Source organism: Dermacentor andersoni, chromosome 7, assembly GCF_023375885.2.
Source record: "Dermacentor andersoni chromosome 7, qqDerAnde1_hic_scaffold, whole genome shotgun sequence".
NCBI classification, from domain to species: domain Eukaryota; kingdom Metazoa; phylum Arthropoda; class Arachnida; order Ixodida; family Ixodidae; genus Dermacentor; species Dermacentor andersoni.
The window spans coordinates 80320720-80339193 of record NC_092820.1 but is presented as its reverse complement, the minus strand read 5'-3'; the positions used below and the strand labels follow the sequence as shown (position 1 = coordinate 80339193).

Sequence of the window (18474 nt, the reverse complement as noted above, 5' to 3'; positions counted from 1 at the left end):
GAGCTCCCCAAGTGAGGTGCCAGGAGGTCTGTCCGTCGGCGGGTTGGCGATGCGTCACTACACTCGGTTCACCATGTCTCTCGGCTCGACCGTGCGCGCCGTCGTGGGCTCATGCTCCGCCGTCGCGTGGGCTCATCCCGTGACCTTCCTTCTGGCCCGCGACGCCGAGAGTATAAGAGCAGCTGCCCCCGGACGCCAGGAGAGAGGCTCCGATTTGTACTGTTGAGTTACGTGCTCTCCCGTCTCTCCACTTCGGTCGAACTGACCGGCCGCTCTTTTGCTATGTTAGAATAAACAAGTTGTTCTGTTACCAGTCTTCTCTTGCTTTGCCGGGACCTTCGGATGCTTCCAGTGCCCCAGGCCGCCAGGCCAACGCTACCCTTGGGGCTTGCGACCCATTGGCAATAACGGGCGTCAGCACCGAGACCCCAACAACACACAGTCGGCATTTCTTGCGTTTCGTTCTGCTTGGGTCCGTGTTTGTTTTCAACGCCTTTTCGCACCTCGCTGAACTCGCCAAACACGGCGGGGTTTACATGCATCGCCCATTTGTTATCCCCTCGACGGGAGTTTGTTTTTCGAGTCGGGCAACTGAACATCTCACGGCATCATAAAAGAGGTGCTAGGCGCCGCACAAACTTCAACAAACCGCCCCCGCAACGCCACTCACTTCCAGTATCGGCTTCTCCAAACAACGTATCCCTCTTTTTACTTGATATGGTAGCTCCCTCTGGCCACGAAGAACTTCACCTGTAGAACACTATGACTTCCAAGATCAGCTAGTGCGCCCGGCGCCGGATCTTGGAGGCGATGACAGAACACACGGAGTTCACCCATGCCCCGGCAGATGGCTCTTGCTGAGCCAAGGGTTGAGCCGTGGGTCTGAGCCTACTGAGCCAGGATCGCGCCCGGGCGCTGGTGGTGGTGATGAACTTTATTGAAAGGGGGCTGAAAAAAGGGGCCGGCCGCTAAAATGGGGGAAGATGCGAACGGGCGCTCTAGCACAACTGCTTCGGCCTCAACTTTTTCTAACAACAGGCATGGAAACGCTGGACTTTGGCGGGGTTTTGGCAAATGCGCGCAGTGCGCACACTGTGTAGTACCAGACAACTCCTTCGAACGTCGTTTTGTGCGGTCGTAGTGTGTTACACCATGAAAGTCAAACTTGGCAAGCAGTCTATGTTGTAAATGTTTTGTTTCACCGTTCCTTCACCTCATTTTCGCGTTTGTATGCTTCGCGTAGCGAGCATTCTTTAGGAGTCCTTCTTTTTTTTCTTTTTTTTTTTGTGGTTCTCCCAGTGGGTTGTTCTTTTTTTTATGCGCGTGAGGTTTATTTTTTTGCCGCGCTTTTTTTTCTCGCATGCACATTGCTCCGCCACTTTTTTGCACGCCAATAATGAGAGCAAGGTTTGGCGTGAAATGAAAACCATCAGATTGTTTCTTTTTATTCATTTTGCATGCAATGTTGTATTTGCTTGGTCTTATCTCTTCTACCGCTCGATCTCGAGTTGTCTCTTGTGTCTGCATTGCTCGGTGTGCCTCCCACGCTTGCAGTGCTTTGTCTGGAGACGTTGAATCTTGCATTGCTTGCTCCTTGAGCTGACAGCACAATCACACACTGTTTCACAATCGCAGCCTTGTGCCTCAAAATTAAATCTGTCCGTCACGTAAGACAACGAATGGCTCATAACCCCTTAAGCAATGGCTCATACCCCCTTAACCCCCTTAAGCAATGGCTCATACCCCCGTGAACGCGGCCTCCCCATTACGACAGAAGAGAAGTGAAATTCTACGCCGAAATGACGAGCGGCAACGGAGCCAGCTGTGGCAGACGACGACGACGCTAGACCACTTGCTGATTTATGAAAGTTTTAGCGAACTCCGAAAACGACGGCACAGGGTCCACAAAGCAGCTTCGCTGTACGCGAACAGACTTCCAAAAAACGGTAACAAATTCAAGAGGCACCCATGTTGAGGCTTAGTTGCGTGTGATCTAGAAAAGTTAACTCTTGCTTAGTCATGACGACGGATGTACAAGGCTCACCGAAAACTGCGCATGCGTTTCAACCATCTTTTCCTTGGCTCCGTCTTTTTTCTTTTTATTTTGCACTGTAAATCGTGAATATGTTAATACAATTCGTTGTTTAACGTGTAGTGTACTGAAAATGCTTTTAATGTAAATAAAAAAGTTCTAAACGCATTGCCGCGTTGTGGTGCCGCGAGCAATCGGCCTGCTGTCTATGTTCCAACTTCTTTTCTAGCACAACTTGCTCATAAAAATCATCCTGCGTTCTGCGCGTCTCAGTACTATTTCAAAACGCTTACGAAAATGCTTTAGCAAGTACTTCACGATGACACGTTAGCTCATTCTACAAGTCCAAACTTCTCGTGACTAAGCGTCACTTGTGCTTCTGCAACGGGTGCGAGACAACCCTGCATGCATCCACCCTTCAAGAGACACCATTGCTACCATCTCCTAACAGCCTCTCGTATACATGGCTGCGTAATTGAGCTGCAATTGAAACGCGCTCCGAATTGGAACGAAGTTCCGATACACACTTCTACGCTGAGATGCTGATCCGCCACAGCTCCCCTGTTTCAATTACTTTTCGTCCGTACTTTACTTTTCTTTCATTCGTAATGAACATTCCAATGTCATATATACATGCAAACCCCCATTTGTTGCTATTTCATCCTTCCTAAATGGCACTCAACAGAAAAAAAAAATACACAATCATCATATTAGCGCGTTCTGCAATGCTTTCGGCGGGCACATGCTCTGGCTGCTACGGGCATAAATGGCGTGCGCTGTGGAAATCCTATGGCTGCTTGGCTAAGCCAAGGCGCTGCAGCGTGGCAGTGGTGACGCCGGCGCTTGGCGTAGCACAAAACAACTGACAAGCTCGTCCAGTGGGCTCAGAATGTTTATTCTTCGGTGCCCCGGGTCGCCAATGGCTAGTCGTCGGACTCCTCTTCATCTGCTGCAAGTATAGAGGGAAAGCACGCTTGACAGTGTCCTGCTGGCAAGAGCGTGAAGTGTGAAACTTTCTGTGGCAACGAAGGTAAAGCTGCGGCGAAGAGTGCACTGAAAGCGGTTCGGCCTCTCCTTGACATTCAAATGTCTTGCTGGGTGAGTTTATCGGGGAGCAGGGGGTGGAGTTAGAGTGCACAACACTCTGTCGCGTCAACTACGCCGGACTAATTAATTAATTATGAGGTTTTACGTGCCAAAACCACTTTCTGATTATGAGGCACGCTGTAGTGGAGGACTCCGGAAATTTCGACCACCTGACGTTCTTTCAACGTGCACCTAAATCTAAGCACACGGGTGTTTTCTGCATTTCACCCCCATCGAAGTGCGGCCGCCTCGGCCGGGATTCGATCCCGCGACCTCGCGCTCAGCAGCCTAACACCATAGCCACTGAGCGACCACGGCGGGTTACACGCTGGACTGCTCAACTTTCGTGACTCCACTATTTCCGGGATTGGGCACCCCACCCCATTTTTTAGACTGCACATATCGCAACGGGAACGGTCCACATTTTAAGACCGCGCTACCTTCGGCTTCGGCCCACGAAAGAATCTAGAAGCGCACATACCCGATACGGAAGGTTGGGGTATCTCACAAAGAAAGACTTAAAAACTATTCGTAATGTGGTCCTGAGCAGACAGCCATCGGCTCCGAGCCAGTATCCTAACGACAATTCCTGCGCCACAAAACGAGACAACCGACATTGAAAAAAAAAGAACTCAAGCGACCGCAACGGCAGAAACGCTCGTGTGTGTTTTCTATGTCGCTTGCGTTTTGTGGTGCCATATGACCGCCGTCGTAGTACACAAACTAGCACAGCAGGAGGGGAGGCTCTTCTATGAAGACAGCAGTTGGCAAAGCACGAAGCACGCTTCCCCGTTAATGGGGAAAGCGCTGCAACACTGGTTAAATGAAATCTGTTGGAATATAAAAGTTTCGGAGGGAACGATTACAGCTCCCTCGAAAAGAGCTGCTTCCCACAGACATCTTCAGCGTCTAAATTCGGTTCAGGCTGTATGGCACCGCGCTGCAATGTAGATCAGAGGATAATGCTTACCTTTTTTCGACTTCTTCTTCTTCTCTGAAAAAAAAGGAGGAGGGGAAAGGAGAGAGGGAGGGAGGGAGAAGCGCCATCGGTACAATTAAAAATATAAAAGCACCCCTCGTTGCTACGCAGATAGCACACACATAGGTACCGCGAACTTTGCTATCACCGGTGTCTTAATCTACGTACGTGACCTGGAAAAACTCAAATGAAACGCACAAAATGTGAAAAATTATCATCCGGCGCACATTTGAACCAGCCGCACACAGGCGGTTGCGAAGTAAGCGTCAAAGCGCGAGTGCGTGGAAGAAACGTGTCGTTTGGGTCGGCATGCCGATGAAATTCAATTTTTTTTTCTTTTTTCTTTTTTCTTAGAACTCGCTGACTTAGAAGCGCCACACGATTAACAGAGACGGACGCGCAATTAGTTAACAGAGCAAAGCGCGAAAATCTGCGTGCTATGTACAAAGCAAATATTCAAATTGGAAGCGTACCACTTTCTTTTGCTGCGTCGTTGCGCAAAGCGTTTGCAGGGGTATACGGCGTCGATCACGAAAAAAATTGACAAGTCACTTAAGTACACTTATGTGTTTCAAATTCCGAAGCACGATGGCTTCCTTAAGTTATCAGCTTAGAATAAAACTTCACCTTGATCCACCTTGCTCTAATGTGTACCAGCATTATTCCACCTCATTGCATCTTATTCTATTCTAATCCACGTTAATCCGACGCATGCCGTACCTGCGTTGTTGCACAGTCAACCACATGAAGTTTACGGACCACGGGATCTCGAAAAACGTTGAATTTTCGAGCAGCCTTTAAGAGTGCTCAGTCAAACCTTTTATCGTGATAGTGTTCGCGTATACTACAGCTTCGCGCCCCCGATTTAACCCAAAGTCAGTCAATTGAATCCGATCACCATTAAATTAATTCATCTGCTCATGTTTATCCAACCGCCACTCTATTTAATTCAAGAGCCACTGTATTTGAGCCAAACGCCAGCCAAATTAATCCGAACGCCAGTGAATTTAATCTAAGCCCTTCAAGAACATCCGAATGACACGGCAACCAAATTTGTTCGTAAAATATAAGGGGTCGACATTTTTATTCGTACGGGCAAGGTGGACGACGAATAGCGTTACTACTGCGTGACTAGCTACAACAAACAGTGGACGCCTTTCTTTATTATGTTTTGAGAGCGGCTCGTAAGATCGTTTCTCGCAGACAAGTGTGGAGAAAAATCAGGAAGGAATCGTTAAGAAATTCGGCGACGCACATGCGATGCCGTCCTGGGTATCAGCCGAGACACCAAAGAGTGGCTCAACAATGATCATTAGGCACCGGTAAGAGTAGCAAACGTTTATTGCAAGAAGGGGATTGAAGGGTGAGTGGGTGGGGCCCTCAGACCAGGGTTCCACTGGCCTTAGTAGCTCGATGGACTTGGTCGAGGATGGCCAGTTGGCTCTCCCGTTCTTTGCTAGGAAGCCAGGTCTCTCCCACTGCCTGTTTCTGGGTATTTTGTCCCCAATTTGGGGGAACTGATATTTGGGGGCCGCGAACTGCACCCCCGCGTAATGTGGGCAAGAGTGGGCCGCTCTCCACACCACGGGCAAGTGTCCGCGTACTGTGTGGGGCTTACGTGGTGTTGTCGGTATAGGTTTGTGTACGGTTTTGTTTGTAGTCTGCGCTAATCACGAGCCTGTTCCCCGGTAAGGTCCGGGTGCGGATTGCTATATTTTTGACGGTCGCGTCGTTGATTTTCGAAGACGTCACGTGGACTTGTTAGAGGTTCGTCCATAGTATTCGTCGACGCTCGGATGTGAAATGCGCCAGCTAGCCGATCCGCCTTTTCGTTTCCCCTCCAGTCGCGTGCGTTCCGGGCACCACACGACGGCATGATGTTCTTGTAAGCCATGCCCCAAAATTTTGAAGGTCACCTTGGGGATATTTCCAATTAAATATAGGCGGCAGGCTACTTGAGAGTCTGTGAGTACCAAGGTTGACTCACCTCTCCGGTCTCTTATCTTTGATGGCTAGGGCGATTGCTACCGCCTCTGCCGTAATGGCTGATCTTGCTTTGGTAGAGGCTGTTACGGTCAATCGCTGGCTTACAGCCGCTAGGAGGTATCGTATTTTGTATTTTAGCTACGTCCGTGTAGATTAATTCGGGATGCGAGCCGATGCGCTTTGTAGATTTAATTCCCAGTAAACATTGCGGTTACGTATAAGCGGCAGCTGTAGGGAAGCGTTAGAAGCATCTTTGAATACTAGCGAGTTCCACTCTTATAGGCGAAGCTTAAGCGTCCTCCAAATTTTTGTCTATTGCCGCCATCGGCAGCTTTCAGTCTAATACGATCGTCATCTACGCCATTCAAATTCTTATGAAATTAGCATTTAACTGCGTGATACACCTGACTAATAGGGCCTAGTCACTAGAGAACACAATATACTTATCCTCAGTTTAGAGCTCTCGCAGTTCTAAACACCACAACATCATCGATAGTATTGAAATGTCAAAATGAGTGATTCAACCATGCCTATTAGGGACCGCTGTCACTAGTGCTGACGAATCGTTTATTTTCTCCGAGAGTGGCAGTTTCATTTGGCCATGTCGTCTCTAGGTATCCATCAAAACCTCACAGAATGAACATTCTTTCGTATCATTGCCAAATGATAACGCCGAATCATTGGTGATCGCTAGTGATGCGATCGGTTCGGTGTTGTATTTTCATGCAGCATAGCATCATGGGGCTATGCTGCATGATGCACTGTCATACTGAAGATAGTGATTCATGATCACTAGTGGCTCAATCTCAGCTCCTCTGAATTATCATAATTGAACCGTTGTTTAAATGGCTTTTCATTTGATACACATGAAGCTATGCTGCATGAAAGCAGAAAACTAGTAATCACTAGTGATGCGCTCAGTTTCGTGTCCTCGTAAGCATAGCAGCATTGATGTCAAATGCACACTGTTAAACACCAAATCATACATGACAACCAGAAAATGCTAGGATGTAGTTACTTATCCAGGAAACATTATCCAGGAAAGTAAACCATTCAAAGCTTTCAAAAATAGCATCACTATGTATCTGTTTTCACTGCAGGCATGACCATTCTTTGTTTCTTTATGTTTCTCACAGTATGTTCCCAGTTGTACATAAACGTTCAATATGAAATAACTCCAGTTGCAATGTTAACTAACCACTCTGTATTTCCATCTCGTTTAGAGTTTATTTTATGCGCCCTAAGCAACTGTACCATACATTGTCTAAATAAACTCTTTGACCTTTCACCTTAATGATCATGGATCACTTTGATCCACATGACACTGGCAACTAACCCTCGTGCATGTTGTCATAGCATCTATAAAATTAGCATTCTTTCGGCTACTATTGTAACTGATAATTCAGAGTATATATTATCACTAGTGATTAGCTCAGTTCGCTGTGCGTTGTCAGTTAGCAATGGTAGCATAAAGAAATCTTATGACATTTTGATGGATATCATTTCGACGTGCACGAATGATTACTAGCTCTGTTATGCCAGGCCAAGCGATTCATGATCGCTAGTCATTCTCAGCGTCTCTGAATTATGATAGTTTAATCGTCCTTTAATGGCTTTTCATTTGATATCTATGACGCTATACTGCCTGAAAGTAGGAGAACACCAAACCGAGTGCATCACTAGTGATCACTTATGGCTTGGAGTAATCATTTGGGATGGTACTAAAAATTATCGTTCCATGACAGATTGATATCAATGGCGATATGCTCGAATGAAAGCTGCCAGAAAATAGATTTATAATCATTAGTGACTTAGGCACGCCACTTCCTAATGAGCGTGGTTGAAGCACTCATTTTATGACATTTAGTGTTCAAAACAGCGGGGACAATTAACTGAGCATGAGTGCATAGGGTTAACTAGTGATTAGGCCCTATTAGTTGTATCATGCAGTTAATTGCTAATTTCATGAGAATTTGAATAGTGTCGATGACGACGTTTTCGATTGAAGGTTACCGATAGCGGCAGTAGAAAAAGTGATTCGTATTGACTAGTGACCAAGGCCTACCAGTGCCTAATGATCTTTGAGCCACTCCGGTGTTTCGGTTGATGCCCATGACGACACCGTACCCGCGTCACCAAATTTCTTAAAGGGCCCCTCACCAGGTCCGGTCATTTTGAGCTGACAAGCGCAGACCATAAAATGTGCGCCAACGAGCGTTTGCAAAGAATTACATCGCAACGCGTCGTGGAAAGGTGTGAAATTTCAATCCGAACGCCGTTTCCCTCTTGGCTCGCGGCGAATCCGCCCGGAGAGGGACGTTGACGTAGTCGGGCTCCTGCGTCTACGTAATCGTGTCCACAGTGTGACGTCGCTCGTGGTGACACGTGACGTCGAGAATTATTCAAGACAACATCTGTTATCTGTGCGATTTGTTGCTTGAATTGACGAATTGAAGTTTAGAGAAATAACAAAGCACACAAACGGAATGTCTGAGTGCACTCTGTTTTACTTCGCACCGAAGCAAGAGAGATGTACTTCCGCTTCGTCTGCTTGTTCCCACGGTCGTGCGGTCACGTGCGCAGGTACCGAAACTATGCCATTTTTTACCGTGTTCCAGCGCGTGAACACGCTCTGCAATCCGCTTGTTCTGCCTCAGTGTTCGTGTAGCACTGAATTATACCGCTACTCATGGCGCGGTGAGCGGAATTGCGTAGCGCAGGGGAAAAAGAGCGAGGAGAAAAAAGATGAAGGCGGCGCCTGTGACGTACGCGTCACGTGGTCCTATAGGTCTGGTATGGCAGAACGCAATGAAGGAATTTCTCTTGCGAAGACTAGACGGGGCGAGTGGAAAGAGCGTCTTGCTTGGCAGTGGAGCCCACCTGCTGAAATCATGGGTTCGCGGCACTGAAATATTTCTATCTCGGCTATTAATGAGCCGATGTGAAAAATTTTTACGGCAGAACGCTCCAAGGAGGACACGTAACAACTTCCAGCGTATAACGAAAATTTGCTATGGGGCCTGGTGAGGGGCTCTTTAAGATCCCATGCTGATTTTTACTCGCACTTGTCCGCGAGAACTCAAACCGCAAAAAAGAAGTGTTCAAAGTTCTCGCTAGTCACGTGGACGGAACGCTATGTCTCCCCGATCTCGACTTTTTATTTTGTATAAGATATGAATCCCTGATCTCAGATAATGTTTAGTTGCCGTGAAAGTCGAACATTCCGCCATCTTTGGAATGAATTCGTTGCTGTTTGGATTAATTTGGATTAGATACACTGGTTTTCGGAATAAGTTGAGTGGCGCGGGGATTAAAAAGACTTGAAGTTCGATTAATTTCACTGGCGCTCGAATTAAATTGAGCGGAAAATCCTGCAGCACAGGCTGGAAATGCGAATACCAGGCTGGGTTATGAGGCTGCGGTTACCGAGCCATGAATGGCAATAGCGACAGCTGATAGCGACAGCTTGAGCCATTTCGTTAAACTACACTGTGTTTGCAAAATTTGTGCCGCTTCAGCGTTATCGTTGAAAAACATCACCAAAATGCAGCACGTTACCGATTACGTCGCTGCCACTGCTTTACACCAGCGCTAAAGTAGAATATGTGTAAGTCACTGAAGCATTGGTTTAACGCGCGCTCTGGATTGGCACTGGGCCCCAGATGTCGACACCAGCGTTGTTGCAATTATGTTACCGTACACCTCTCCGAGAACCCGGCATACGCGAAGGTTAAGGAGTTTACGGAGAAACTAAAAAAGAATCCTATGTTCAGCTTTTCCTCGGGTGTCGTTATCCGTAAACATTCGTGGACGACCCGCAACCTGCAACATGAAGCCGCGATTGATAAGCGCAGCAAATACGCCAGCCAGAACAGTGTGCTTGAATATTAAGTTCCTATCGCAAGTTTAAAAGCGAATCGCCTTGCGGGTGTCCGGTGGCTGTTATGCGTGGAAAGATTTGAGAGAGAGGCGCCAACTCGGGGGAAGAGAGAGGAAGCGCTCCCCGCGCTTAAGATAACCCTTCTTTCCTGCGGCCCTCTCTCGCTTTTAGGCACCTTTTTTTTTTTTTTTTTCTAATCACGCAGGTCTACAACCCTCGTTTTCGCGGTGCCGCTATCCACACGAAATCTTGGTCACCACTAAAAGCTTACTCGGCTCCTCCTCCTCGTTGTCGTTGGAGTCCTCCTGTTCCGCAGCTTTCCGCTGCTTGGCGTTTTTGGCGGGCTTCACCGCTTTCGCCTTGGAGGCTGCGTAATTATAACACAACAGTCACTACGCTCAAGCATCCGCCGCCAGACAGCACCATTCAATCAATCAATCAATCAATCAATCAATCAATCAATCAATCAATCTTTATTTTCGCCACAGACAATACATTGTTACTGCGAAAATAGGGGGCCGGAGAAAAAAGCTGCATCTGTGCAGCTTGACTAAGCTCTAGTCACCCGTACAGCAGCAGTGACAGGACGATTTGTTATATGGATTCAGTTATATAAACAGATTAGCAAATAAAGAAACGATCACACAATCCCATCACAAATGGCAGTTACAAGAACATTTAGACAGAATAAATATTTCAATGAACAATTAGACACATAAGCAGTTCCAATACAATCACACAAACAGGTCAAATAAGCTATTGTTAGTAAGGGCCAGAACGACAACATTTTTCCGGTCTAGCTCATTTAGTGCAGTTGCCAGTGCGTAGTCAAGTCTTTCTTTCGCATAATGGGTGCGTGAGAAGGGAACGTAGTATGGCGGTTGATATCTGAAAGGGTAGGAAATTGTACTTTTCCTGAGATTTCATAATTTTTGGAATAGTTCCGCCCTACCTAATGTGGCGTTTTATAGGTTGCTAATATTTGTATTTGAATATATTGTGGATTTTCATAACTTTATGTTTACGAAAGAGTGGTCCTGTATGCCCTAAGAACGAGGAATTTTCTATTGATCGAAGTGCTTTTTTCTGAATGAGGAAGACTTCTGAAGCGCCCTTTCTTTAATTGTCCTTTCGTGCGGCTCATCGGTCGCTACCTGTGTTTCTGTCTAAGTTAGGTTATCCGATCATTATCTTAGTGTCTTACAGGCTTTCGTGGTCAGCGCGGCCGAGGTGCGATCCTCGATAAAGGCCGTAATGGCTGGTACGAGCTAATCCAAGCAAATGACATCACAGCTTACCGCACCATTCGAACCACGTGCGCGTTTACTACACCACGTGCCAAAGTGCCGCGATGTCCTACTGCCACCTGATTTACCTTCTGCGACGTGACGTCACGACGCGTGTGCCTCTAGGGAAATGAAACCGAAAACTGCTTCGTAAAGAGGCTACTACCGTAAATTTCGGGCCCTCTGAAACTTGCCAGTATTTTTTTTTTCTGGAGTGGCGGGGTCCAGAATCTTTTTTCACCGCAATCAAATGAATAATCGAAACTATTATGCCAGTAGTGCATACTGCCTCGTAGAAGGCAGTATGCACCTGTCGCTTCTATAGAGGAAAAAGAAAATAAAGAAAGAAAGCTAAGTAGCGACAGCCTATGAAGTGCCGCATATTCAGGGATTTAATCCATCTAGGCTAGGGCACATTTTCGCGAGATTAGGATGTAGAGTATATCTTAACTGGAAATGCGCCTTAACTTAAAGACACTACTTGATTTGGTCAAGTCTGGCTCAAGAGAGCGCCTGACGTGAACGTGCCTGAGATATTTCACCGCGTTTCCTTAGAGTTCACCTCAGGCGTTGTTCCTTGAGCCGGACTTGACAAAGTAGTGGCTTCAAGCACATTTCTGAATGCGGGACTTATTATCAGAGGCACTTACCCGCTTTCTTGGCTTTCTTAGCCGTGTCACCTTCCCCTTCCTCGTCTTCGGACGGCGCGTCTGAAATTGCAATATGCAAATTCACATCTCTGCAAATGGCCGCTGAACGAGGACACTTACCCTGCTCCTTTGCCGCTGCATTTTTTTCCGCTGCATCATCTTTAAAGATACAGAATAAAACAGAGTTAATTCAAAACAAAGTGGGCCACTTTTGCGTGTCTTGGTTTAGGGTGCAAATCAAAGCAGGGGCATGGGGGTGGAGGGGGTGGGGGGCATTACAGAGAAACGCCGAAACGAGTTCATTCACACACCAATATTATTCACCAAAATGTTATTGACTAACATTATTCACCAGAATTATTCAGCAAGATCCGTTTACACACATACATACATTAGAAGATAATTACAAGGTGTCGGCAGCTGCAACACAAATTTGCGCACTTGAAAAAACAAATCTTCATAATGAATGACTTAGTCTAAAGACTGAATGAAAATAACAATGGCGAATCGAACTGTTTTAGTTGATTTTGCGTCACTAAGTCGATCATTTGTAGGGAAAATGAAAATCAAAAAGCTTTATTTCTCAACGTTATGTTAGTGTGACGTCAACAGTTTTAATATCTTTTTTCCTGTGCTCAGTCTTTGAATTGTCTTTACCGGTGATACCTTCTACAACACAAGGAAAACGCAAGACGGGCAACGCCACCGCGTCGAAGTTCCTGCACCATCTGGCTGTGACGTCATAAAACTGACGGCACCAGCTCGAGCACAGTTACGAGGTCACAATTCAATACCGAAGGTAAAAAATTGGTTTTCGTTTGATAAGTGTCGCTTTAATCAGTGGTATCCACATCAATGTAGGTTAAATGCACAAGCATTGTTACAATAGCCTGAGTAAATAGCGAGTCGCTCAGTGAGCGAGTCGGCGCGCTATTGAGTGAGTGAAATGCTTCAATTCAGTCGGCCACTGACGTAGCGAACATCCTCTCCCTATACTCGCGGAACTTTGAAGTGGCAATGAAGAGAAAACCTGTCGGGCTGAACTTTTTTCACGTGTCACAGCACCAAACACTCTGGGAGGCTTTGACGGCGCTTTCATCTACTTGGTACGAATACTGCATGAGCGTACCTGATTTCATTCGTACAACTAGCTCCTTTCGAAACGCATTTGCCCAAACGTGGAACTGAAATACAGTAAAATAAGTAAAATTTACCATTCTGTAGCGTTGTTTCATTTTGTCGCTGTAAATAAGGTTTGAGCGTATTCTCTTCCTCAGCTTATAAGCTAGCGCGGATAATCACGTGGGGCCCTTTATTCAAGAGCATTTTACTTGCGTTCACTTTGCCTCTGCAGCTTTCCCTTCTTGCCACGTAAAGTTGTTCGCGAGTTTAAAAAAAAATTATGGGGTTTAACGTGCCAAAACCACTTTCTGATTATGAGGCACGCCGTAGTGGAGGACTCCGGAAATTTCGACCACCTGGGGTTCTTTAACGTGCACCTCAATCTAAGTACACGGGTGTTTTCGCATTTCGCCCCCATCGAAATGCGGCCGCCGTGGCCGGGATTCGATCCCGCGACCTCGTGCTCAGCAGCCCAACACCATAGCCACTGAGCAACCACGGCGGGTATTCGCGAGTTTAAGCAAGACGTTTGTGAAAGTGCCGAAGGGCGGCCGCCGTCAAATTGCCTTTTTTCCCCAAAGCTATCCTTCCCGCGTTTGAGCACGCGGTTAGGGAAAATGCAACGCTTATTCTTACCGTCGTCACTGTTCAGGTTGCTCTCTTCTGTGGGTAGAACAAACGGTAATCGTGATGGTCAGCATGACTTGTCGCAAGGATTAGCGAGCTGCCAATCACTGAGGGTGCACACATTCTAAACTGTACCCTAATTCTTTCACCTTGCACCATTCTGAACGCATTTTTTTGTCATAGAGAGTTTTAGCGTGTCCGGTATCCCGGTATACGGAATGTTGTTTGCGTAATACAGGGTCATACCGGGTAATACGCTGGTATCGACATCTTGTTCAGCCACAGTGCCTTAAAATGCCCTGCAAAGCTCTGCGCCCCCAGGGGGCACCACCATTCAGGCCGCTCACTACGATCGGTAGTCCGCAAACGGTACCGGAATACCGGTATTCAGGCCGCTCACTACGATCGCTAGTCCGCAAACGGTACCGGAATACCGGTATTCAGGCCGCCCACTACGATCGGTAGTCCGCAAACGGTACCGCAGTACCGGTATTCAGGCCGCCCACTACGATCGGTAGTCCGCAAACGGTACCGGAATAACGGTATTCAGGCCGCTCACTACGATCGGTAGTCCGCAAACGGTACCGGAATACCGGACACGCTAAAACACGAACTATTCTTAGACTAATAGATTGGTGATAACGAGAACGCTCAGAAAGTGGGAGTTTTATAAGGAACGGGCAACGGCTCTCAAAGCGGAGCCTTACAGCGCACACACACCCGCTCAAAGTTTGCCTCTCCCTGGCGAGCTTCCCTGTAAAGCTCGCCAACAGCCCATGTGCACTCACCTTCATCTTCATCTTCCTCCACTGTTAGGAAGGAGGAAAGCGGTGAGAGTATTGTTAGAGTCAAATAAACACCCTGGTTCCAAATAGCAGCAATACTCTCGAGCGCCCTCGGTAAGCGCTGAATTGCGTAGAATCTATTCTACTATTCGAAAACCCAAAGATGACCAGGGATTCAACGAAGCGGGCTATATAGACGCGCGGTCTAGAAATCCCGGTCCACAAGTTCGAAATTGGCTGGCAATTGAAATTTTGCTTTAAAGCGACACTAAAGGAAAATACTAGGCCGAGCTAGATTGAAAGACTAGGCCTCTTGCAACCACGAATTAGTCGTTCGTAGTGATAATACAGATTTGTACGCGAGGAAATGACCGAAATTGAAGCTCGGAATGACGCCACTTGTTGTCTGCTATGGTACGTCTCACGTGACATCAGCTTTGGCCGATTCACAAACAGCGGAATACACGGAGATCACGTGGAGATTACGTAAACTCCTCCGTTTTAAAGTTGGCGCTTCAAATTAGGAAAGAGTAGCGGTACTTTTGGCGGCGATTTTCGACAAAACAGAGTGACATATGGGCACACAGAAAACCGTGGTAGACTTATAGACGAATATTCTATCAATGTAGCTCGATGTAATATTTTCCTTTAGTTTCCTTTTAAGGATTGTGAGAAATTATTTTGATGTCAACTAGCTCTCTGAAATAGTATTGTCACTACTCACAAGTTCACCGATTTTCCTATCTTAATAATGGCACGAGGAAAAATAGCCATTACCACTCTAGACCGACAGACAGCGGTTTTGAACATCGTGATATTTATGCGTTCAATAAAGGGGCACCGAATCACTTTTTGAACACCGTAAAAAACGTTTTTGACATAATAGAAATTTTACTTCAGATATAGTGTCAAGCTGCTGGCGCAATAATTTTGTCGCTCTTCACAAACTAGGTAATACGAGGAACTTTCCACTAATGACACGCGAAAAAAATAGGCATTAATATTTTCCGCTGGCAGCTGGCATGGCAAAAGTTTGCTAATTTTGCATACATTCAAGGGACACTGAAACACATTTTGAACGTTGTTAAGAAAACGTCCCCGATGCGAGTTCACATCAAACCGCTGCATGCTGTGGCATATCGCTTGCTTTCTTTTGCGACTTTCAAAAAACCCCGCCTTTTTCTTTTTTTTGCCTGAAGCGACGTCAGCGATGACGTTGCACGAAGCGCGACTGCCGATGACGCCAGCCGTCCGCATCATTCGAGATTTTCTTTAAGGGGAAGCCGTCCTTGACGCGTCTCGCCCGTCTCGTCACCACTCCACAGTATTTTTTTTTTTTTTTTTCAAGATGCCGACCTCGGAGATTTACCATTAGCTCGCACAGCGAAATGAAATTTCATCGTAGTCGGTCCAGTGATTGCCTCATAAGAACATTTCTGCATTTTTCAAGTATTCGACTGAGAAACTCGTTGGGTGGCCCCGAGCTAAAATATGTGCCCTTTGGCAAAGAAGCTAACTCGAAATGTATAATACTTACGCCCTGCACGGTGTCAGCGTAAATAGAAGAAAGAAAGAAAGAAAGAAAGAAAGAAAGAAAGAAAGAAAGAAAGAAAGAAAGAAAGAAAGGGAAGGAGTGACTGTCAAGCAAATATTCGGCCACTCACACTGGCAAAGGCCACATTCACACTGGCGACTTAGAGAGGTCGCGCGACGTACTGCGAAAGGCAATTAAGGAGCCACTCGCTGCGACGGACGTTCAGACACCAACGAGCGAGAACTGCCCATTGGCTTAAAATGTTCTACGAAAGCTAGCTACTAGAGCAAGAGTTACAGAACTAGCGCGAAATAGAATGAACTAGATCCCTGAGAGCGCATATAGGGTGCGGGAGCTTCAAGCCTGGCGGCTCAGCTATCGCGGTGAAGGTTGCGTGGAATACATCGATTTGCCTAAACTGCCGTCGTCCTGGCTTCGAGCGGCTTAGTGGCTTTGCGAGCTGATCGTTGTTTCTTAGACAAAGTATTGCGCTATAAATGGAACAATTCGCATTGATTATGCCAGTTCGCAGATAAGAGTCTTACCGCCTCCTGTATTTAGAAAAGCAGGATTACTTCGGTACTTATGCCGAAAAAGGCAGATATAAGCCACCAAAACGGCTGCGAGCCAGAAGCACGAAAGGCAGACAAATCCGTGCGCTACCTATTATTTCCGTAGTAGCTCAACTATCGCACCGCAGGAGCTCCCTCTAGTAATTTTGGTGGAAAATGTCGCCCGACGTTTATGAATATGTAGCGCCAGCGTTTAAGCGTCAGCTGTGACACGTGCTAGGAATTATTTCGCTCCCCATCTCGAGCTCGTCGAATCGCTTGGCCCTGAAGTTGCTGCTTCCTCGGTGAAAAATTTTCAACGTAAAGGACGTTTTTTCATGAGTTGCGGCTTAAACTGTACTACTCTCCGACGCTATCGCGCTCGCTGTCTTTGTAAACATACACAGGCGCAGCATCCACCGCCGCCGGCGCTCCCATAAACGAGGCGGCAAACGACCGCGCCGCGCCGCCACATAACTTCCACTATACTGCGGGCGCACTTTGAGTACTCCTCCCTCCCTCCCCCTGGTGGTGGTGAAGGGAGCCGAGCTTTGCTTCACGTGACCAAACTCTTCTTTTTGATTGGTGGAAACGCACGCGGCATCTACTAATGGCAGCACCGTTCTGGCGCGCTGCCAAGATATGCGCTGCTTCGTATGGTGTCGACGGCACGAAACTGAGGAAAAGCGAACAGCTTTATTATTAATTATGACACCCTGTCCGGAGTTTCAAAAGATGTCGTAGTAGAACCTACGGTAGATACCTTTTGAAGTTCGGTCCTTGTGTATCTAACGAATTAAACTACTGTATGCCAGTCGCCACACCGAAACGTCCCGTGACTGATGCCGTTCGCGTCTGCTCGCGTTGTCATCATCGCCTCGAAAAATTGGGAGGAAGCTTAAGTTTCCCGGCACCTACAGCATATGTAACCGTAATGTTTACCGGCAAACGCTGACGCCAAGCGCAATGTACGAAGACAAATTTTCTGGTAGAAACGGCACGCGATGCTGCGGAAGCGAGCGCCATCTGGAGATGTTGCAAAGAAACGGGTGCGCCGCTCCATGGCCTCCTAGATTGGCGCGCGCAAATCTTGGAGGCCATGGCCGCCATATGAATGGTAGAAATGCTGGAAAGGGACTGTGAGTTCCCGCGTGACAAAGTTATGTTTTCTCGTTCACTCCAGTCCGACGCTATACAGTCGTATACAGTCCGACGCTATCCTGTCTGCACATTGTGTTTAGATTGTACTATACGATTTTTCTGACGCATGTTACTTTGAGCAATCCAATTATTTCAATAACGCCTCCGCGCCACTCGGACGGCCTTCGTCGTTGTGGTTCGGAATGGTTTTTTGGCACAGGATGTCCGATGGCGACATATAATTTTTTACTTTATCGCTTTCATCTCCCGATGTCCTGCTCCAGCGTCACTAATCGGTTCAGAATCTTCGTGATTCCAGCCGCGGAATTGCTAAGATGAAAACTGAGTCAGTATATAGGCGCGTTACATGAATGTTAGAGCAGCGCACCGCATTTCTATGGGCATCAGTGCTAATACGTTTTAAAACGCGGTCCAGTCCTCATTCGTCCGAAACAAGCCGAAGCAAGTTTTCCATCGGTGCTTGGAAGACAGCACTCGTGCGGCAGTCGGCTCACTTTTCCTCTCACCTTCGCGATAGGACACCGTTCACATGCGCCGTGTGAGTCGACTTCTCGAACTGCCCCCTCCTGTCGCATCAATGCGACTCGCCTCCCCAGCACGTTGCCACCGTTAAAATGAATGCGAGAAGAAATCGATTTGAACGCAAGGTGGTGGTCAAATGGCGACCTCAACGACGTCTCCTTCGGGCTAAGCCGACAGCGAAGGCAAAGCTTGTATTCTGCGATAGCCGTGAGGTTCCGTATAAAGACCAAGGGCGATAATACCGTCGCTGCACGCCCTGTATATGCGAGTGAA

At 47.1% G+C, this 18474-nt stretch overlaps 1 protein-coding gene across 1 annotated transcript in view; it reads right to left on the bottom strand.

The window, feature by feature from the left end:
- Positions 1-2906: 2906 nt before the first annotated feature.
- Positions 2907-18474, bottom strand: part of LOC126534243 (uncharacterized) — a 28325-nt gene continuing 12757 nt past the window's right edge. Inside the window, exons 2-8 of the mRNA XM_055072999.1 lie at positions 14437-14575; positions 13658-13684; positions 12020-12058; positions 11900-11959; positions 10235-10330; positions 4089-4112; positions 2907-2981 (exon numbers count right to left, since the gene is read on the bottom strand). Coding sequence (XP_054928974.1) covers positions 2956-2981; positions 4089-4112; positions 10235-10330; positions 11900-11959; positions 12020-12058; positions 13658-13684; positions 14437-14575 — 411 coding nt within the window. The 3' untranslated portion in view covers positions 2907-2955. The remainder of the gene's footprint in view (positions 2982-4088; positions 4113-10234; positions 10331-11899; positions 11960-12019; positions 12059-13657; positions 13685-14436; positions 14576-18474) is intronic.